The sequence below is a fragment of the Oncorhynchus mykiss genome, chromosome 18, assembly GCF_013265735.2.
Source record: "Oncorhynchus mykiss isolate Arlee chromosome 18, USDA_OmykA_1.1, whole genome shotgun sequence".
Taxonomy (NCBI): Eukaryota; Metazoa; Chordata; class Actinopteri; order Salmoniformes; family Salmonidae; genus Oncorhynchus; species Oncorhynchus mykiss.
In genome coordinates, this window is record NC_048582.1 from 8,223,042 (window position 1) to 8,246,755 (window position 23,714).

At 46.3% G+C, this 23,714-nt stretch overlaps 1 protein-coding gene across 9 annotated transcripts in view; it reads right to left on the reverse strand.

Moving 5' to 3' along the window:
• LOC110496981 (dystrophin) overlaps positions 1-23,714 on the reverse strand; it is a 394,538-nt gene that overhangs the window by 275,883 nt on the left and 94,941 nt on the right. For all 9 annotated transcript variants that reach the window (XM_036951595.1, XM_036951594.1, XM_036951600.1 and 6 more), the window contains exons 3-5: positions 14,026-14,118; positions 12,774-12,851; positions 7,010-7,102 (exon numbers count right to left, since the gene is read on the reverse strand). In XM_036951595.1, coding sequence (XP_036807490.1) covers positions 7,010-7,102; positions 12,774-12,851; positions 14,026-14,118 — 264 coding nt within the window. The remainder of the gene's footprint in view (positions 1-7,009; positions 7,103-12,773; positions 12,852-14,025; positions 14,119-23,714) is intronic.

The window sequence follows — 23,714 nt, forward strand, 5'->3', positions numbered from 1 at the left end:
CAGAGGTCTGGAGACACATGGAAACAGGGAGACTAATGTCCTCAACACACAGAGGTCTGGAGACACATGGAAACAGGGAGACTAATGTCCTCAACACACAGAGGTCTGGAGACACATGGAAACAGGGAGACTAATGTCCTCAACACACAGAGGTCTGGAGACACATGGAAACAGGGAGACTAATGTCCTCAACACACAGAGGTCTGGAGACACATGGAAACAGGGAGACTAATGTCCTCAACACACAGAGGTCTGGAGACACATGGAAACAGGGAGACTAATGTCCTCAACACACAGAGGTCTGGAGACACATGGAAACAGGGAGACTAATGTCCTCAACACAAAGAGGTCTGGAGACACATGGAAACAGGGAGACTAATGTCCTCAACACACAGAGGTCTGGAGACACATGGAAACAGGGAGACTAATGTCCTCAACACACAGAGGTCTGGAGACACATGGAAACAGGGAGACTAATGTCCTCAACACACAGAGGTCTGGAGACACATGGAAACAGGGAGACTAATGTCCTCAACACACAGAGGTCTGGAGACACATGGAAACAAGGAGACTAATGTCCTCAACACACAGAGGTCTGGAGACACATGGAAACAGGGAGACTAATGTCCTCAACACACAGATGTCTGGAGACACATGGAAACAGGGAGACTAATGTCCTCAACACACAGAGGTCTGGAGACACATGGAAACAGGGAGACTAATGTCCTCAACACACAGAGGTCTGGAGACACATGGAAACAGGGAGACTAATGTCCTCAACACACAGAGGTCTGGAGACACATGGAAACAGGGAGACTAATGTCCTCAACACACAGAGGTCTGGAGACACATGGAAACAGGGAGACTAATGTCCTCAACACACAGAGGTCTGGAGACACATGGAAACAGGGAGACTAATGTCCTCAACACACAGAGGTCTGGAGACACATGGAAACAGGGAGACTAATGTCCTCAACACACAGAGGTCTGGAGACACATGGAAACAGGGAGACTAATGTCCTCAACACACAGAGGTCTGGAGACACATGGAAACAGGGAGACTAATGTCCTCAACACACAGAGGTCTGGAGACACATGGAAACAGGGAGACTAATGTCCTCAACACACAGAGGTCTGGAGACACATGGAAACAGGGAGACTAATGTCCTCAACACACAGAGGTCTGGAGACACATGGAAACAGGGAGACTAATGTCCTCAACACACAGAGGTCTGGAGACACATGGAAACAGGGAGACTAATGTCCTCAACACACAGATGTCTGGAGACACATGGAAACAGGGAGACTAATGTCCTCAACACACAGAGGTCTGGAGACACATGGAAACAGGGAGACTAATGTCCTCAACACACAGAGGTCTGGAGACACATGGAAACAGGGAGACTAATGTCCTCAACACACAGAGGTCTGGAGACACATGGAAACAGGGAGACTAATGTCCTCAACACACAGAGGTCTGGAGACACATGGAAACAGGGAGACTAATGTCCTCAACACACAGAGGTCTGGAGACACATGGAAACAGGGAGACTAATGTCCTCAACACACAGAGGTCTGGAGACACATGGAAACAGGGAGACTAATGTCCTCAACACCGCCGCTCACACGACAACATTCCCCCTGGAACATGCAGAATATGTATTTATTGAAGTACCTGATGACAGGTGTTGGGAGCTATTACCACTGAGGCAGGAACTTTCTGTTAAGTTAAAGCAACTTCTCTACACGTCCTGCAATAGTTTTAGGAAGAGTTTGGATTCACTCACACACTCACAGACACGAACGCACACGCACTGACACACAAACACACACACACACACACACACACACACACACACACACACACACACACACACAGATGTAATATTCCAATTCAGACACACACACACACACATAGAGATGTAATATTCCAATTCAGACACACACACACACACACACACACACACACACACACACATACACACACACACACACACCCACACACACACACACACACACACACACACACACACACACACACACACACACACACACACACACACACACAGAGAGAGAGAGAGATGTAATATTCCAATTCAGACACACACACACACACACACACACACACACAGAGAGAGAGAGATGTAATATTCCAATTCAGACACACACACACACAGTTAGCTATTTGAGTGACAGTTCTGGAACATCTCTGCCCAGGGGAAAGGAGTGAAGACGTCCACCACTGGTATGTCTGGTGAAGCTGTATTACTAATGCATATCTTACTGTTGGTATAATTTCATTATTCCAATATGTTTTCATTAATTGAATTCACTTATTCTATTTTATGAGAATTTGTAAGATTCTTATTTGCATAAAATACACAGAGTCCAGTCTTATCAAAAATAGATAATAGTATTTATTTTCGGAGCGCGCTAGGAAGTCAGGGCACCAAGGAAAAATACTCAGATTACAAAGTTATAATTTCCTAAAATAACTTTTCAGATATTTTATCTGATCAATTAGTCTTCGAATTAATTAATTATTTACTTTACCTCACGTTAGTCTCATTCCAAACGTCGTAAATTGTTGGTTATCTGCACGAACCCAGTCTTCACTATGAGTCATCCATACATCAATTGTCTTAAATAATTTATTTATTACTAACTAAATAATTCACAGAAATGCATAAACAAACAAGGTAAATGAAATGATAGGAGGATGTGCCCCTAGTGGGCTAAACCGGCATGGCAGCTTGTTAGACAAAAGGGGAAGTGGGGGTCGACTAAGAAGTCACTACAAAGTGATAATTATAACAATTGAAATTATAATCCTTTACACATGAACGCTCACTCATTCGGGAACAATTGCAATCAATATATATATTTACGCTCAGTGTGTCGTCTTGATCGCTGGTGAAAAGTTCATTTATTTTGTAGAATTGTCCGTCTCTCGGTTGTGGTTAGAGGGGATAGTTCAGAGTGACATTCGTTATAGAATGGATGTTTTGGTGGTTGTCGTTCTTCGCGTTCAGTGATACCGAATTCCTAGCTGCAGACTAGTAATTAATATCAAAGACTTGTTCTTATTCTGTCGGTATCGATAGTCTAAGAGTTTAACCACGTGGTATGGTTAAAAGATTCATCAATGGTCTACAACCTTTGTCCTCCTGATGGAGAAAAACATGTTCTACAACCTTTGTCCTCCTGATGGAGAAAAACATGTTCTACAACCTTTGTCCTCCTAATGGAGAAAAACATGTTCTACAACCTTTGTCCTCCTAATGGAGAAAAACATGTTCTACAACCTTTGTCCTCCTAATGGAGAAAAACATGGTCTACAACCTTTGTCCTCCTGATGGAGAAAAACATGGTCTGCAACCTTTGTCCTCCTGATGGAGAAAAACATGTTCTACAACCTTTGTCCTCCTGATGGAGAAAAACATGTTCTACAACCTTTGTCCTCCTAATGGAGAAAAACATGTTCTACAACCTTTGTCCTCCTGATGGAGAAAAACATGTTCTACAACCTTTGTCCTCCTGATGGAGAAAAACATGTTCTACAACCTTTGTCTTCCTGATGGAGAAAAACATGTTCTACAACCTTTGTCCTCCTGATGGAGAAAAACATGTTCTACAACCTTTGTCCTCCTGATGGAGAAAAACATGTTCTACAACCTTTAGCCATCTCGTAATTCGGTCTGCTGATCGAAAACCCGAGTGGGAGTTTTATTCGGAATGGCAGAAAAGGGCTGTCCCAGGACGTCTGACCCTAACTGGGCTCAGGGGCGGTCCAGGATGTCTGACCCTAACTGGGCTCAGGGGCGGTCCAGGATGTCTGACCCTAACTGGGCTCAGGGGCGGTCCAGGATGTCTGACCCTAACTGGGCTCAGGGGCGGTCCAGGATGTCTGACCCTAACTGGGCTCAGGGGCGGTCCAGGATGTCTGACCCTAACTGGGCTCAGGGGCGGTCCTGGATGTCTGACCCTAACTGGGCTCAGGGGTGGTCCAGGATGTCTGACCCTAACTGGGCTCAGGGGCGGTCCCGGATGTCTGACCCTAACTGGGCTCAGGGGCGGTCCAGGATGTCTGACCCTAACTGGGCTCAGGGGCGGTCCAGGATGTCTGACCCTAACTGGGCTCAGGGGCGGTCCAGGATGTCTGACCCTAACTGGGCTCAGGGGAGGTCCTCTGATTTGTCTCTGATTGGGGATCCTATTTAGGTTGCCATTTTCCATGTTGGTTTGGTGGGTTATTGTCTATGTGTAGTTGCCTGTCAGCACTCGTGTGTTTGTTTAGTGTACTTCGTGTAAATAAAGAATGTGTTCATATCACGTTGTGCCTAGGTCTCCTTGTTATGACGAATGTGACATGCACGGACAACCCAGTGGGTACCCACACTTACCACACCCACACACACCATACCCACACACACACACACCATACCCACACACACACACACACACCATACCCACACTTACCACACTCACACACACACCATACCCACACACACACACCCACACACGCCATACCCACACACCATACCCACACACACACACCCACACACGCCATACCCACACACACACATACCATACCCACACACACACACACACCATACCCACACCATACCCACACACACCCACACATGCCATACACACACACACACACACCATACCCACACCATACCCACACCAATCCCCATACTTCCAGGCAAGTTCATTAGTCAGTGATTCGTCTCCAACAGTGTAGCCTAACCCAGCGCTCGCTGCTCGGCCTTCTGGGTACAGACCGAGCGTCCCTCATTTGGGAGTAGGTCACTGCATTGCATTTCCACACTAATTCATTCCATGACGAAGCCCAACGCTGAGACACCCCACTAATGTCTCTGACTGTCTAATTGACTGGGCCTCTTCGCTCTTCACACACCGACTGTCTGTATGTTTAAGACGTAAAATATTCAAACCCAATGGAGATTTCCTCATTAAGCGCATCATTAATTCTATGTAAATGTTCCTGTGGATTCATTAAGTCATTATGACTGAGTGTTGCTGGAGTGAGGGGGAGAGAGAGGGGTGATGAGGAGAGGTGTGAGGGGGAGAGAGAGGGGTGATGGGGAGAAGGGTGAGGGGGAGAGAGAGGGGTGATGAGGGGTGATGGGGAGAGAGAGGGGAGATGAGTAGAGGGGTGAGGGGGAGAGAGAGGGGTGATGAGGGGTGAGGGGGAGAGAGAGGGGAGATGAGGAGAGGGGTGAGGGGGAGAGAGAGGGGTGATGAGGAGAGGTGTGAGGGGGAGAGAGAGGGGTGATGGGGAGAGAGAGGGGTGATGAGGAGAGGGGGAGAGAGGGGAGATGAGGAGAGGGGTGAGGGGGAGAGAGAGGGGTGATGAGGGGTGATGGGGAGAGAGAGGGGTGATGAGGAGAGGGGTGAGGGGGAGAGAGAGGGGTGATGAGGGGTGATGGGGAGAGAGAGGGGTGATGAGGAGAGGGGGAGAGAGAGGGGTGATGAGGAGAGGGGGAGAGAGAGGGGAGATGAGGATGAGGGGTGAGGGGGAGAGAGAGGGGTGATGAGGAGAGGGGGAGAGAGAGGGGAGATGAGGAGAGGGGTGAGGGGGAGAGAGAGGGGTGATGGGGAGAGAGAGGGGTGATGAGGGGTGATGGGGAGAGAGAGGGGTGATGAGGGGTGAGGGGGAGAGAGAGGGGTGATGAGGGGTGATGGGGAGAGAGAGGGGAGATGAGGAGAGGGGTGAGGGGGAGAGAGAGGGGTGATGAGGAGAGGTGTAAGGGGGAGAGAGAGGGGTGATGAGGAGAGGTGTGAGGGGGAGAGAGAGTGGTGATGAGGAGAGGTGTGAGGGGGAGAGAGAGGGGTGATGAGGAGAGGTGTGAGGGGGAGAGAGAGGGGTGATGAGGGGTGATGGGGAGAGAGAGGGGAGATGAGGAGAGGGGTGAGGGGGAGAGAGAGGGGTGATGAGGAGAGGTGTAAGGGGGAGAGAGAGGGGTGATGAGGAGAGGTGTGAGGGGGAGAGAGAGTGGTGATGAGGAGAGGTGTGAGGGGGAGAGAGAGGGGTGATGAGGAGAGGTGTGAGGGGGAGAGAGAGGGGTGATGGGGAGAGAGAGGGGTGATGAGGAGAGGGGGAGAGAGGGGAGATGAGGAGAGGGGTGAGGGGGAGAGAGAGGGGTGATGAGGGGTGATGGGGAGAGAGAGGGGTGATGAGGAGAGGGGTGAGGGGGAGAGAGAGGGGTGATGAGGGGTGATGGGGAGAGAGAGGGGTGATGAGGAGAGGGGGAGAGAGAGGGGTGATGAGGAGAGGTGTGAGGGGGAGAGAGAGTGGTGATGAGGAGAGGTGTGAGGGGGAGAGAGAGGGGTGATGAGGAGAGGTGTGAGGGGGAGAGAGAGGGGTGATGAGGGGTGATGGGGAGAGAGAGGGGAGATGAGGAGAGGGGTGAGGGGGAGAGAGAGGGGTGATGAGGAGAGGTGTAAGGGGGAGAGAGAGGGGTGATGAGGAGAGGTGTGAGGGGGAGAGAGAGTGGTGATGAGGAGAGGTGTGAGGGGGAGAGAGAGGGGTGATGAGGAGAGGTGTGAGGGGGAGAGAGAGGGGTGATGGGGAGAGAGAGGGGTGATGAGGAGAGGGGGAGAGAGGGGAGATGAGGAGAGGGGTGAGGGGGAGAGAGAGGGGTGATGAGGGGTGATGGGGAGAGAGAGGGGTGATGAGGAGAGGGGGAGAGAGAGGGGAGATGAGGAGAGGGGTGAGGGGGAGAGAGAGGGGTGATGGGGAGAGAGAGGGGTGATGAGGGGTGATGGGGAGAGAGAGGGGTGATGAGGGGTGAGGGGGAGAGAGAGGGGTGATGAGGGGTGATGGGGAGAGAGAGGGGAGATGAGGAGAGGGGTGATGGGGAGAGAGAGTGGTGATGAGGAGAGGGGGAGAGAGAGGTGGAGAGAGGGGTGATGAGGATGAGGGAGGATGGACTGATCTGCAATACACCTACTGGTCAACACACAGGGGGACTAAACTGACCTGCCAGTGGAGAATTATGCTCCAAATGAGTCCAAGAATCAGTTTATGATTCCCATCAACAATGTCGGCTCCTCCTATATTCACCAGTTCAACCTGCAGAGAAGATACGGGGAGGGAGAGATAGAGGGAGATATACAGGGAGGGAGATATACAGGGAGAGAGAGATAGAGGGAGATATACAGGGAGAGAGATATACAGGGAGATATACAGGGAGAGAGATATATAGGGAGGGAGATATACAGGGAGATATACAGGGAGAGAGATATATAGGGAGAGAGATATATAGGGAGGGAGAGATAGAGGGAGATATACAGGGAGAGAGATATACAGGGAGGGAGATATAGAGGGAGATATACAGGGAGAGAGATATACAGGGAGGGAGAGATAGAGGGAGATATACAGGGAGAGAGATATACAGGGAGGGAGATATACAGGGAGATATACAGGGAGGGAGATATACAGGGAGATATACAGGGAGAGAGATATATAGGGAGGGAGATATACAGGGAGATATACAGGGAGAGAGATATATAGGGAGAGAGATATATAGGGAGATATACAGGGAGAGAGATATATAGGGAGGGAGAGATAGAGGGAGATATACAGGGAGAGAGATATACAGGGAGGGAGATATATAGGGAGATATACAGGGAGAGAGATATATAGGGAGGGAGATATACAGGGAGATATACAGGGAGAGAGATATACAGGGAGGGAGAGATAGAGGGAGATATACAGGGAGAGAGATATACAGGGAGGGAGATATATAGGGAGATATACAGGGAGAGAGATATATAGGGAGAGAGATATATAGGGAGATATACAGGGAGAGAGATATATAGGGAGGGAGAGATAGAGGGAGATATACAGGGAGAGAGATATATAGGGAGAGAGATATACAGGGAGGGAGATATACAGGGAGATATACAGGGAGAGAGATATACAGGGAGGGAGAGATAGAGGGAGATATACAGGGAGAGAGATATATAGGGAGAGAGATATAGAGGGAGATATACAGGGAGAGAGATATATAGGGAGGGAGAGATAGAGGGAGATATACAGGGAGAGAGATATATAGGGAGAGAGATATACAGGGAGGGAGATATACAGGGAGATATACAGGGAGAGAGATATACAGGGAGGGAGAGATAGAGGGAGATATACAGGGAGAGAGATATACAGGGAGGGAGATAGAGGGAGATATACAGGGAGGGAGATATACAGGGCGGGAGATATAGAGGGAGATATACAGGGAGGGAGATATACAGGGCGGGAGATATAGAGGGAGATATACAGGGAGGGAGATATACAGGGAGGGAGATATACAGGGAGGGAGATATAGAGGGAGAGAGATATACAGGGAGGGAGAGATAGAGGGAGATATACAGGGAGAGAGATATACAGGGAGGGAGATAGAGGGAGATATACAGGGAGGGAGATATACAGGGCGGGAGATATAGAGGGAGATATACAGGGAGGGAGATATACAGGGCGGGAGATATAGAGGGAGATATACAGGGAGGGAGATATACAGGGCGGGAGATATAGAGGGAGATATACAGGGAGAGAGATATACAGGGAGGGAGATATAGAGGGCGGGAGAGACAGGGAGAGATACAGGGAGGGAGATATAGGGAGGGAGATATACGGGGAGGGAGATATACAGGGAGGGAGATATAGGGAGGGAGATATACAGGGAGGGAGATATACAGGGAGGGATATATACAGGGAGGGAGGGAGATACAGGGAGGGAGAGATGGAGGGAGGGAGAGGTATTGGGAGATACAGGGAGGGAGAGATGGAGGGAGGGAGAAATGGAGGGAGATACAGGTAGGGAGAGGGATACAGGGAGGGAGAGATAGAGATACAGGGAGGGAGAGATAGAGATACAGGGAGGGAGGGAGATACAGGGAGGGAGGGAGATACAGGGAGGGAGAGATGGAGGGAGGGAGAAATGGAGGGAGATACAGGGAGGGAGAGATAGAGGGAGATACAGGGGGAAGATAGAGGGAGATACAGGGGGAGATAGAGGGATATACAGGGGAGAGATAGAGGGATATACAGGGAGAGATAGAGGGATGTACAGGGGAGATAGAGGGAGATACAGGGGGAGATAGAGTGATATACAGGGGAGAGATAGAGGGATATACAGGGAGAGATAGAGGGATATACAGGGGGAGATAGAGGGATATACAGGGGGAGATAGAGGGATATACAGGGGAGAGATAGAGGGATAAACAGGGGGAGATATAGAGGGAGATACAGGGGAGAGATAGAGGGATATACAGGGGAGAGATAGAGGGAGATACAGGGAGAGATAGATGGATATACAGGGGGAGATAGAGGGATATACAGGGGGAGATAGAGGGATATACAGGGGAGAGATAGAGGGATAAACAGGGGGAGATAGAGGGAGATACAGGGGAGAGATAGAGGGATATACAGGGGAGAGATAAAGGGATATGCAGGGGGAGAGATAGAGGGATATACAGGGGAGAGAGAGGGAGATACAGGGGAGAGATAGAGGGATATACAGGGGGAGATATAGAGGGAGATACAGGGGAGAGATAGAGGGATATACAGGGGAGAGATAGAGGGAGATACAGGGAGAGATAGATGGATATACAGGGAGAGATAGAGGGAGATACAGGGGGAGATAGAGGGATATACAGGGGAGAGATAGAGGGATATACAGGGGGAGATAGAGGGAGATACAGGGGAGAGATAGAGGGATATACAGGGGGAGATATAAAGGGATATACAGGGGGAGAGATAGAGGGATATACAGGGGGAGAGATAGAGGGATATACATGGGGAGAGATAGAGGGATATACAGGGGGGAGAGATAGAGGGATATACAGGGGAGAGATATAGGGATATACAGGGGGAGATAGAGGGATATACAAGGGGAGAGAGAGGGATATACAGGGGGAGATATAGAGGGAGATACAGGGGAGAGATAGAGGGATATACAGGGGGAGAGATAGAGGGATATACAGGGGAGAGATAGAGGGAGATACAGGGAGAGATAGAGGGATATACAGGGAGAGATAGAGGGATATACAGGGAGAGATAGAGGGAGATACAGGTAGAGATAGAGGGAGATACAGGGGGAGATAGAGGGATATACAGGGGAGAGATAGAGGGATATACAGGGGGAGAGATAGAGGGATATACAAGGAGAGATCGAGGGATATACAGGGGGAGAGATAGAGGGATATACAGGGGGAGAGATAGAGGGATATACAGGGGGAGAGATAGATGGATATACAGGGGGGAGAGATAGATGGATATACAGGGGAGAGATAGAGGGATATACAGGGGGAGATATAGAGGGATATACATGGGGAGAGATAGAGGATATACAGGGGGAGATATAGAGGGAGATACAGGGGAGAGATAGAGGGATATACAGGGGGAGAGATAGAGGGATATACAGGGGGAGATATAGAGGGAGATACAGGGGAGCGATAGAGGGATATACAGGGGGAGAGAGAGGGAGATACAGGGGAGAGATAGAGGGATATACAGGGGGAGATATAGAGGGAGATACAGGGGAGATATAGAGGGATATACAGGGGAGAGATAGAGGGATATACAGGGGGAGATATAGAGGGAGATACAGGGGAGCGATAGAGGGATATACAGGGGGAGAGAGAGGGAGATACAGGGGAGAGATAGAGGGATATACAGGGGGAGATATAGAGAGATATACAGGGGGGAGAGATAGAGGGATATACAGGGGAGAGATAGAGGGATATACAGGGGGAGATAGAGGGATATACAGGAGGGAGATAGAGGGATATACAGGGGAGAGATAGAGGGATATACAGGGGAGAGATAGAGGGATATACAGGGGAGAGAGAGGGATATACAGGGGAGAGATAGAGGGATATACAGGGGGGAGATATATGGATATACAGGGGAGAGATAGAGGGATATACAGGGGAGAGATAGAGGGATATACAGGGGAGAGATAGAGGGATATACAGGGGGAGATATAGGGATATACAGGGGAGAGATAGAGGGATATACAGGGGAGAGATAGAGGGATATACAGGGGAGAGATAGAGGGATATACAGGGGGGAGATAGAGGGAGAGGGGACGGGATTCAAAAGAGAAAGAGAAAAAGATAGAGGTAGACAAAGAGTTATACCCGAGTTTGCAACCGAGAAAGAGAGAGAAAGAGAGAGAGACAGAGAGAGAGACAGAGACAGAGAGAGAGAGAAAGAGAAACAGGGAGAGAGAAAGAGAAACAGAGAGAGAAAGAGAGCGAGACAGAGAGAGAGAGACAGAGAGAGACAGAGAGAAAGAGAAACAGAGAGAGAAAGAGAGAGAGACAGAGAGAGAGACAGAGAGAGAGAGAGAGAGAAACAGGGAGAGAAAAATAGAAACAGAGAGAGAAAGAGAGAGAGACAGAGAGAGAGACAGAGAGAGAGAGAGAGAGAAACAGGGAGAGAAAAAGAGAAACAGAGAGAGAAAGAGAGAGAGACAGAGAGAGAGAGAGTGAGAAAGAGAAACAGAGAGAGAGAAAGCATGAGCCAAGATTAATCTAATCTACTGTTTACTTTCAGCTCTACCACCTCCAGAATTTGACTGATGTAAACTCCTGCATTAACATACTGTATCTACACACTATACTGAACACTATTGTTTACATTCGCTTACATAGACATGCAATCATATATCCCTAATATAACAGAAGAGATACTATCCTCCTCTCCTTCTCATCTTCTCACTCTTCCTCTTCCTCCTCTTCCTCTCTTCCTCCTCCTCTCTTCCTTTCTTCCTCCCCATCCTCTCTTCCTCCTCTTTTTCTCTTCCTCCCCCTCATATCTCCCCCTCCGCTCTTCTTCTCCCTCCTCTCTTCCTCCTCCTCCTCCTCTCATCCTACCCTCCTCTCTTCTTCCCCCTCCTCCTCTCATCCTACCCCTCCTCTCTTCCTCCCCTTCCTCTCTTCCTTCTCCTCCTCCTCTCTTCCCCCCTCCTCTCATCCTTCTCCTCCTCTCTTTCTCTCCCTCCTCTCTTCCTCCCCTTCCTCCCCTTCCTCTCTTCCTTCTCCTCTTCCTCTCTTCCTCTCTTCCTCCCCCTCCTCTCTTCCTCCCCTTCCTCTCTTCCTCCTCCTCCTCCTCTCTTCCCCCCTCCTCTCATCCTTCTCCTCCTCTCTTTCTCTCCCTCCTCTCTTCCTCCCCTTCCTCTCTTCCTTCTCCTCCTCCTCTCTTCCTCTCTTCCTCCCCCTCCTCTCTTCCTCCCCTCCTCTCTATCTTCTCCTCCTCCTCTCTTCCTCCCCTTCATCTCTTCCTTCTCCTCCTCCTCTCTTCCTCCCCTTCCTCTCTTCCTCTCTTCCTCCCCCTTCTCTCTTCTCCTCCTCCTCTCTTCCTCCTCCTCCTCCTCTCCTCCTCTCTTCATCCCCTTCTCTCTTCCTTCTCCTCTTCCTCCCTTCCTCTCTTCCTCTCCCTCATCCCCTTCTCTCTTCCTTCTCCTCTTCCTCCCTTCCTCTCTTCCTCTCCCTCCTCTCTTCCTCCCCTCCTCTCTTCCTCCCCTTCCTCTCTTCCTTCTCCTCCTCCTCTCTTCCTCCCCTTCCTCTCGTCCTTCTCCTCTTCCTCTCTTCCTCTCTTTCTCCCCCTTCTCTCTTCCTTCTCCTCCTCCTCTCTTCCTCTCTTTCTCTCCCTCTCTTCCTCCCCCTCCTCTCTTCCTCCCCTTCTCTCTTCCTCGTCCCTCTCCTCCTCCTCCTCAGTGTGTGATCTGTTCACTAATACGTACATTGTTCTTCTGTAGGATCTGCAGCGCTCTATTGACATTGTTTAGTGAGTGGACGCGCGTGAATCCTCTCTCCTTCACCTGCAGACTCAGAACACACACACACACACACACACACACACACACACAGAAGAGAAGAGATCCTTCAGAACACACAGAGGCTTTATTTACTGAACATGATATTAAAGACTTTGCTCAGGGCCATTGCTGAAAGAGGTTTATATTACAATAAAAGCTATTGTATAAAGTTTAGGACAAAGGTAGAGGAGGAGGAGAAGAAATGCAAGGAGAAAGACAACAGGTTGGTATAATAGGTGAGGAGATAAGTGAGGAGTTGAGGAGATAAGTGGGGTTAGGAGGCAAGGAGGCGAGGAGGCGAGGAGATAAGTGGGGTCAAGAGGATAAGGAAGTGAGGAGATGGAGATACATGGGGCTAGGAGGATAAGGAGGTGAGGAGATGAGGGAGATACATGGGGCTAGGAGGATAAGGAGGTGAGGAGATGAGGAGGTGAGGGAGATACATGGGGATAGGAGGATAAGGAGGTGAGGAGATGAGGAGGTGAGGGAGATACATGGGGCTAGGAGGATAAGGAGGTGAGGAGATGAGGGAGATACATGGGGCTAGGAGGATAAGGAGGTGAGGAGTTGAGGAGGTGAGGGAGATACATGGGGCTAGGAGGATAAGGAGGTGAGGTGATGAGGAAGTGAGGGAGATACATGGGGCTAGGAGGATAAGGAGGTGAGGTGGTGAGGGAGATACATGGGGCTAGGAGGATAAGGAGGTGAGGTGGTGAGGGAGATACATGGGGCTAGGAGGATAAGGAGGTGAGGAGATGAGGAGGTAAGGGAGATACATGGGGCTAGGAGGATAAGGAGGTGAGGAGATGAGGAGGTGAGGGAGATACATGGGGCTAGGAGGATAAGGAGGTGAGGTGAGGGAGATACATGGCGCTAGGAGGATAAGGAGGTGAGGTGGTGAGGGAGATACATGGCGCTAGGAGGATAAGGAGGTGAGGTGGTGAGGGAGATACATGGGGCTAGGAGGATAAGGAGGTGAGGTGATGAGGTGAGAGAGATACATGGGGCTAAGAGGATAAGGAGGTGAGGTGATGAGGTGAGGGAGATACATGGGGCTAGGAGGATAAGGAGGTGAGGAGGTGAGGGAGATACATGGGGCTAGGAGGATAAGGAGGTGAGGAGGTGAATGGGGTTAGGAGGATGGTAAGTCCAGGAGGATAATGATGACATTACTGACCAGCTCGTGACCTGCCAGTCCCTCCAGCAGCTCCAGCAGGCGACGGCCATCACACAGGTCGGTGAAGAGGTCCTGGATGGGGGGCTTCCCTGCCTGAGGAAACAGGGCACAACACATCACTACAGGATACACAGGAACGATGTCAGTTCAAATCCTGAGCAGAGCAAGACAAAATGGGAGATGTGCTGGTTTTTCTGGTTTCAGACCCTAGGTACCATAATATCCTGTCGTTGTGCCTTTGAGCAAGGTCAACCCATCATGACACTCCGACAGACATATCTCCAATACTAACACAGAGAGACGTATCTCCAATACTAACACTGAGAGACATAGCTCCAATACTAACACAGAGAGAAGACATATCTCCAAACTGACACAGAGAGACATAGCTCCAATACTAACACAGAGAGAAGACATATCTCCAAACTGACACAGAGACATATCTCCAATACTAACACAGAGAGAAGACATATCTCCAATACTAACACAGAGAGAAGACATATCTCCAAACTGACACAGAGAGACATAGCTCCAATACTAACACAGAGAGAAGACATATCTCCAATACTGACACTGAGAGAAGACATATCTCCAAACTGACACAGAGAGACATAGCTCCAATACTAACACAGAGAGACATGACTCCAATACTAACACTGAGAGAAGACACATATCCAATACTAACACTGAGAGACATATCTCCAATAATAACACAGAGAGATATATATCCGATACTAACACAGAGACATATCTCCAATACTAACACTGAGAGAAGACATATTTCCAACAATGACACAGAGAGACAAATCTCCAATACTGACACAGAGAGACATATCTCCAATACTAACACAGAGAGACGTATCTCCAATACTAACACTGAGAGACATATCTCCAATTCTGACACAGAGAGACACATCTCCAATACTGACACAGAGAGACATATCTCCAATACTAACACTGAGAGACATATATACAATACTGACACAGAGAGACATATCTCCAATACTAACACTGAGAGAAGACATATCTCCAATACTAACACTGAGATAAGACATATCTCCAATACTAACACTGACAGAAGACATATCTCCAATACTAACATTGAGACGCATATCTCCAATACTGACACTGAGAGACATATCTCCAATACTAACACTGAGAGACATAGCTCCAATACTAACACAGAGACATATCTCCAATACTAACACAGAGAGACATATCTCCAACACTAACACTGAGAGACATATCTCCAACACTAACACAGAGAGACATATCTCCAACACTAACACAGAGAGACATATCTCCAACACTAACACAGAGAGACATATCTCCAACACTAACACAGAGAGACATATCTCCAACACTAACACTGAGAGACATATCTCCAATACTAACACTGAGAGACATATCTCCAATACTAACACAGAGACATATCTCCAATACTAACACAGAGAGACATATCTCCAACACTAACACTGAGAGACATATCTCCAACACTAACACAGAGAGACATATCTCCAACACTAACACAGAGAGACATATCTCCAACACTAACACTGAGAGACATATCTCCAATACTAACACAGAGAGACACATCTCCAATACTAACACTGAGAGACATATCTCCAACACTAACACAGAGAGACAAATCTCCAACACTAACACAGAGAGACATATCTCCAACACTAACACTGAGAGACATATCTCCAACACTAACACAGAGAGACATATCTCCAACACTAACACTGAGAGAAGACGTAGCTACAGTCGGTTATCTAATCTAGTATGAAGGGTGTACTGGTGGTATCTATACAGGGGCAGGTTGACCTCTGAAGTCCTGCTCTGTGATAAATGTCTTCTGCTGCAGACTTCATAATAACTTCCAGGTCGTTGTTTCACGCAACGCAAATCAAAAGGAAAAGACAGAAACATCGTGTTTTTCCAGCAAAATCACCTTTCATTTCACAAGTATTCCCAGTCAGAGGGTAAAGTACAGGCATGTCTCCTAAATAGCACATCCTCTTCCCTATATAGTGCACTACTTTTGACTACAGTGCTATGGGCCCTGGTCAAAAGTAGTGCACTATATAGGGAATATGGTGCCATTTGGGACGCATACTGTGATGTCATGAATATAAGTGTTCCCTCATCTCCATGCCTATTCTCTGTACTGCTACAGATGTAGGGTCTTTCATTTGACCTGTATTGTCACAGCTAAATAATCCTGCAGCAACCAACAGGATTTGAATGTTTAGTCCATAATGTTGCTTGATGGAGGTGAGGCTGTTAATTAATATGACCGTGTGTTGGTGTAGGTTTCCAGTAAATTTATGTAAATCACAAAGCTCATCTGCATTCCCTGCGATGCAGTAAAATTCTCAGCAACAAAAGAGAGATCAAATTAAGATTATACATCTGTACTTATCATGTCTGCTAAAACTGCCAAATCTATGTTTCTGCTCTGGTTTGGAATCAGATCCAAACTGAATATTACTTCACTGTCTGAAACAGTAGCGAATCTGACTGATTCAGTGTGGATTTCAGGCTAGCGCTGTTCAATTCTACAGTTCACAGTTCTCTTCGTGGCTCTGTCTGTCTGTCTGTCTGTCTGTCTGTCTGTCTGTCTCCATCCATCTTGCCGCCTCTCCACATCCCCCCCTCCTCTGCCTCTCCCCCTCTCTCTCTAACTCCATCCCTCCCTCCTCTGCCTCTCCCCTCTCTCTCCCTCCCTCCTCTGCCTCTCCCTCTCTCTCTACCTCCCTCCATCTCTCCCCTCCCTCCCTCCCTCCCGCCCTCCCTCCCTCCCTCCCTCCTCTGCCTCTCCCCCTCTCTTTCCCTCCCTCCTCTGCCTCTCCCCCTTTCTCCCTCCCTTCCTCCTCTGCCCCCCTCCCTCCTCTGCCTCTCCACATCTCTCCCTCCCTCCCAGTCTGTTTGTTTATGTTAGGATTATCTCTGGGGAGGCTGTCCACTGTCCACGGCCATGCCCTTGGGTTGGGACACTGGCTTTAACCCTTTGCAGTAGTGTGGCTCCCTCCCTCCCCGCTCTGCCCCTCCCTCCCTCCCTCCCTCTCCACATCTATCCCTCCCTACCTCCCTCCCCCCCCTCCCCCCCTCCCTCCCTCTCCACATCTATCCCTCCCTACCTTTCTACTTCCCTCCCTCCCTCCCTCTCCACATCTATCCCTCCCTACCTTTCTACCTCCCTCCCTCCCTCCCTCCCTCTCCACATCTATCCCTCCCTACCTTTCTACTTCCCTCCCTCCCTCCCTCCCTCTCCACATCTATCCCTCCCTACCTTTCTACTTCCCTCCCTCCCTCTCTATGTTAGGATTATCTCTAGGCAGTCTGTCCACGGCCGTGCCCTTGGGTTGGCACGCTGGCTTTACCCCTTTGAGTCCGACCCCCTCCTGCCCCCTAGTGTGTGTGTGTGTGTGTGTGTGTGTGTGTGTGTGTGTGTGTGTGTGTGTGTGTGTGTGTGTGTCGCCCCATGCCTCTTCCAGTGACTCAATAAAGGCCTCGGTCTCCAGACAGACCACAATGCCTTGGGGGCGGCGAATTGATTTCCTTAGAAAAGATGAGCCTATTGCCACATCTGAACTCTGACAAAAACAGGGAGAGTGGGAGGGGACTGTTAATGAGGTTTGGAGAGAATGGACACCATGTTTTCTCTCTTTCTCTCTCTCTGTCTTCCACTCTCTCTGTCATCCACTCTCTCTGTCTTCCACTCTCTCTGTCATCCACTCTCTGTCTTCCACTCTCTGTCTTCCACTCTCTGTCTTCCACTCTCTCTGTCTTCCACTCTCTGTCTTCCACTCTCTCTGTCTTCCACTCTCTCTGTCATCCACTCTCTGTCTTCCACTCTCTCTGTCATCCACTCTCTGTCTTCCACTCTCTGTCTTCCACTCTCTGTCTTCCACTCTCTGTCTTCCACTCTCTGTCATCCACTCTCTCTGTCTTTCACTCTCTCTGTCATCCACTCTCTCTGTCTTCCACTCTCTCTGTCATCCACTCTCTCTGTCTTCCACTCTCTCTGTCATCCACTCTCTATGTCTTCCACTCTCTCTGTCATCCACTCTCTATGTCTTCCATTCTCTCTGTCTTCCATTCTCTCTGTCATCCACTCTCTGTCTTCCACTCTCTCTGTCATCCACTCTCTGTCTTCCACTCTCTATGTCATCCACTCTCTGTCTTCCACTCTCTGTTTTCCACTCTCTGTCATCCACTCTCTCTGTCATCCACTCTCTGTCTTCCACTCTCTCTGTCATCCACTCTCTGTCTTCCACTCTCTATGTCATCCACTCTCTGTCTTCCACTCTCTATGTCATCCACTCTCTATGTCATCCACTCTCTGTCTTCCACTCTCTCTGTCATCCACTCTCTGTCTTCCACTCTCTCTGTCATCCACTCTCTGTCTTCAACTCTCTGTCATCCACTCTCTGTCTTCCACTCTCTCTGTCATCCACTCTCTCTGTCATCCACTCTCTGTCTTCAACTCTCTGTCATCCACTCTCTGTCTTCCACTCTCTCTGTCATCCACTCTCTCTGTCATCCATTCTCTCTGTCATCCACTCTCTGTCTTCCACTCTCTCTGTCATCCACTTTGTGTCTTCCACTCTCTGACTTTCACTCTCTGTCTTCCACTCTCTCTCTCTGTCCCTTTCTCTCTGCTTCCACTCTCTGTCTCACAGCAATCTATACATACACACTGCAATCTATATTACATACACACACTGCAATCTATATTATACACACACACTGCAATCTATATTACACACACGCTGCAATCTATATCACACACACACTACAATCTATATCACACACACACTGCAATCTATATCACACACACACTACAATCTATATCACACACACACTGCAATCTATATCACACACACACTACAATCTATATCACACACACACTACAATCTATATTACACACACACTACAATCTATATCACACACACACTACAATCTATATCACACACACACTACAATCTATATTACACACACACTACAATCTATATCACACACACACTACAATCTATATCACACACACACTACAATCTATATCACACACACACTACAATCTATATTACACACACACTACAATCTATATCACACACACACTACAATCTATATTACACACACACTACAATCTATATTACATACACACACTGCAATCTATATCACATACACACACTGCAATCTATATCACACACACACTGCAATCTATATCACACACACTACAATCTATATTACACACACACTGCAATCTATATTACATACACACACTGCAATCTATATCACACACACACTGCAATCTATATCACACACACTACCATCTATATTACACACACACTGCAATCTATATTACATACACACACTGCAATCTATATTACACACACACACTGCAATCTATATCACATACACACACTGCAATCTATATCACACACACACTGCAATCTATATCACACACACTACAATCTATATTACACACACACTGCAATCTATATTACATACACACACTGCAATATATATTACACACACACTGCAATCTATATTACATACACACATTGCAATCTATATTATACACACTGCAATCTATATTACACACACTGCAATCTATATTATACACACTGCAATCTCTATTACATACACACACTGCAATCTATATTACACACACTGCAATCTATATTACACACACTGCAATCTATATTACACACACTGCAATCTATATTACATACACACACAGCAATCTATATTATACACACTGCAATCTATATTACATACACACACTGCAATCTATATTACACACACACACTGCAATCTATATTACACACACTGCAATCTATATTACATACACACACAGCAATCTATATTATACACACTGCAATCTATATTACATACACACACTGCAATCTATATTACACACACACTGCAATCTATATTACACACACACTGCAATCTATATTACACACACACTGCAATCTATATTACATTCACACTGCAATATATATTACACACACACTGCAATCTATATTACATACACACACTATAATCTATATTACACACACTGCAATCTATATTACATACACACACAGCAATCTATATTACACACACACACTGCAATCTATATTACACACACACTGCAATCTATATTACATACACTGCAATCTATATTACACACACTGCAATCTATATTACATACACACACAGCAATCTATATTACACACACACTGCAATCTATATTACACACACACTGCAATCTATATTACACACACTGCAATCTATATTACATACACACACAGCAATCTATATTATACACACTGCAATCTATATTACATACACACACTGCAATCTATATTACACACACTGCAATCTATATTACATACACACACAGCAATCTATATTATACACACTGCAATCTATATTACATACACACACTGCAATCTATATTACACACACTGCAATCTATATTACATACACACACAGCAATCTATATTATACACACTGCAATCTATATTACATACACACACTGCAATCTATATTACACACACTGCAATCTATATTACATACACACACTGCAATCTATATTACACACACTGCAATCTATATTACACACACTGCAATCTATATTACATACACACACTGCAATCTATATTACACACACAGCAATCTATATTATACACACAGCAATCTATATTACATACACACACTGCAATCTATATTACACACACTGCAATCTATATTACATACACACACTGCAATCTATATAACACACACTGCAATCTATATTACACACACACTGCAATCTATATTACATACACACACTGCAATCTATATTACACACACTGCAATCTATATTACATACACACACAGCAATCTATATTATACACACTGCAATCTATATTACATACACACACTGCAATCTATATTACACACACACTGCAATCTATATTACACACACACTGCAATCTATATTACACACACTGCAATCTATTTTACATACACACACTGCAATCTATATTACACACACACTGCAATCTATATTACACACACACTGCAATCTATATTACACACTAGAGGTCGACCGATTATGATTTTTCAACCCGATACCGATACCGATTATTGGAGGACCAAAAAAGCCGATACCATTTTTTTTAACATTTATTTGTAATAATGACAATTACAACAATACTGAATGAACACTTAATTTAACTTAATATGACACATCAATAAAATCAATTTAGCCTCAAGTAAATAATGAAACATGTTCAATTTGGTTTAAATAATGCAAAAACAAAGTGTTGGAGAAGAAAGTAAAAGTGCAATATGTCCCATGTAAGAAAGCTAACTTTTAAGTTCCTTGCTCAGAACATGAGAACATATGAAAGCTGGTGGTTCCTTTTAACATGAGTCTTCAATATTCCCAGGTAAGAAGTTTTAGGTTGTAGTTATTATAGGAATTATAGGACTATTTCCCTCTATACCATTTGTATTTCATTAACCTTTGACTATTAGATGTTCTTATAGGGACTTTAGTATTGCCAGTGTAACAGTATTAGTATTGCCAGTGTAACAGTATTAGTATTGCCAGTGTAACAGTATTAGTTGCCAGTGTAACAGTATTAGTATTGCCAGTGTAACAGTATTAGTATTGCCAGTGTAACAGTATTAGTATTGCCAGTGTAACAGTATTAGTATTGCCAGTGTAACAGTATTAGTATTGCCAGTGTAACATAATTAGTTGCCAGTGTAACAGTATTAGTATTGCCAGTGTAACAGTATTAGTATTGCCAGTGTAACAGTATTAGTATTGCCAGTGTAACATTATTAGTATTGCCTGTGTAACAGTATTAGTATTGCCAGTGTAACAGTATTAGTATTGCCAGTGTTTCCGTCCCTCTCCTCGCTCCTCCCTGGGCTCAAACCAGCAACACAATGACAAATCCCACCATTGAAGCAGCGTTACCCATGCAGAGCAAGGGGAACAACTACTAGAAGGCTCAGAGTGAGTGACGTTTGAAACGCTATTAGCGCGCGCTAACTAGCTAGCCATTTCACTTCGGTTACACCGGCCTCATCTCGGGAGTTGATAGGCTTGAAGTCATAAACAGCGCAATGCTTGACGCACAACGAAGAGCTGCTGGCAAAACGCCCGAAAGTGCTGTTTGAATGAATGTTTACACGCCTGCTTCTGCCTACCACCGCTCAGTCAGATACTTAGATACTTGTATGCTTGTATGCTCAGTCAGATTATATGCAACGCAGGACACGCTAGATAATATCTAGTAATATCATCAACCATGTGTAGTTAACTAGTGATTATGATTGATTGTTTTTTATAAGATAAGTTTAATTAATGCTAGCTAGCAACTTACCTTGGCTTACTGCATTAGCGTAACAGGCAGTCTCCTTGTGGAGTGTAGCGAGAGAGAGACAGGTCGTTATTGCGTTGGACTAGTTAACGGTAAGGTTGCAAGATTGAATCCCCCGAGCTGACAAGGTGAAAATCTGTCGTTCTGCCCCTGAACGAGGCAGTTAACCCCCCAAAAATTTAGCGGCGCACAAAAATACAGATTTCCGATTGTTATGAAAACTTGAAATCGGCCATTCTGATTAATCTGTATACCTCTATTACACACACTGCAATCTATATTATACACACACACACACAGCAATCTATATTACACACACACACACACACTGCAATCTATATTATACACACACACACACACACTGCAATCTATATTGCACACACTGCAATCTATATTACACACACTGCAATCTATAGTATACACACACACACTGCAATCTATATTACACAATGCAATCTATTTACACACACTGCAATCTATATTACGCACACTGCAATCTATATTAAACACACACTGCAATCTATATTACACACACACACACACTGCAATCTATATTACACACACTGCAATCTATATAAACACACACACACTGCAATCTATATCACACACACTGCAATCTATATTACACACACACACACTGCAATCTATATTACACACACTGCAATCTATATTACATACACACACAGCAATCTATATTATACACACTGCAATCTATATTACATACACACACTGCAATCTATATTACACACACTGCAATCTATATTACATACACACACAGCAATCTATATTATACACACTGCAATCTATATTACATACACACACTGCAATCTATTTTACACACACACTGCAATCTATATTACACACACACTGCAATCTATATTACACACACTGCAATCTATATTACATACACACACTGCAATCTATATTACACACACACTGCAATCTATATTACACACACACTGTCTTCTACTCTCTCTGTCATCCACTCTCTTTCTTCCACTCTCTGTCTTCCACTCTCTCTGTCATCCACTCTCTGTCTTCCACTCTCTCTGTCTTCCACTCTCTCTGTCTTCCACTCTCTCTGTCATCCACTCTCTGTCTCCACTCTCTGTCTTCCACTCTCTCTGTCTTCCACTCTCTCTGTCATCCACTCTCTGTCTTCCACTCTCTCTGTCATCCACTCTCTGTCTTCCACTCTCTCTGTCATCCACTCTCTGTCTTCCACTCTCTGTCTTCCACTCTCTCTGTCTTCCACTCTCTCTGTCATCCACTCTCTGTCTTCCACTCTCTGTCATCCACTCTCTCTGTCTTCCA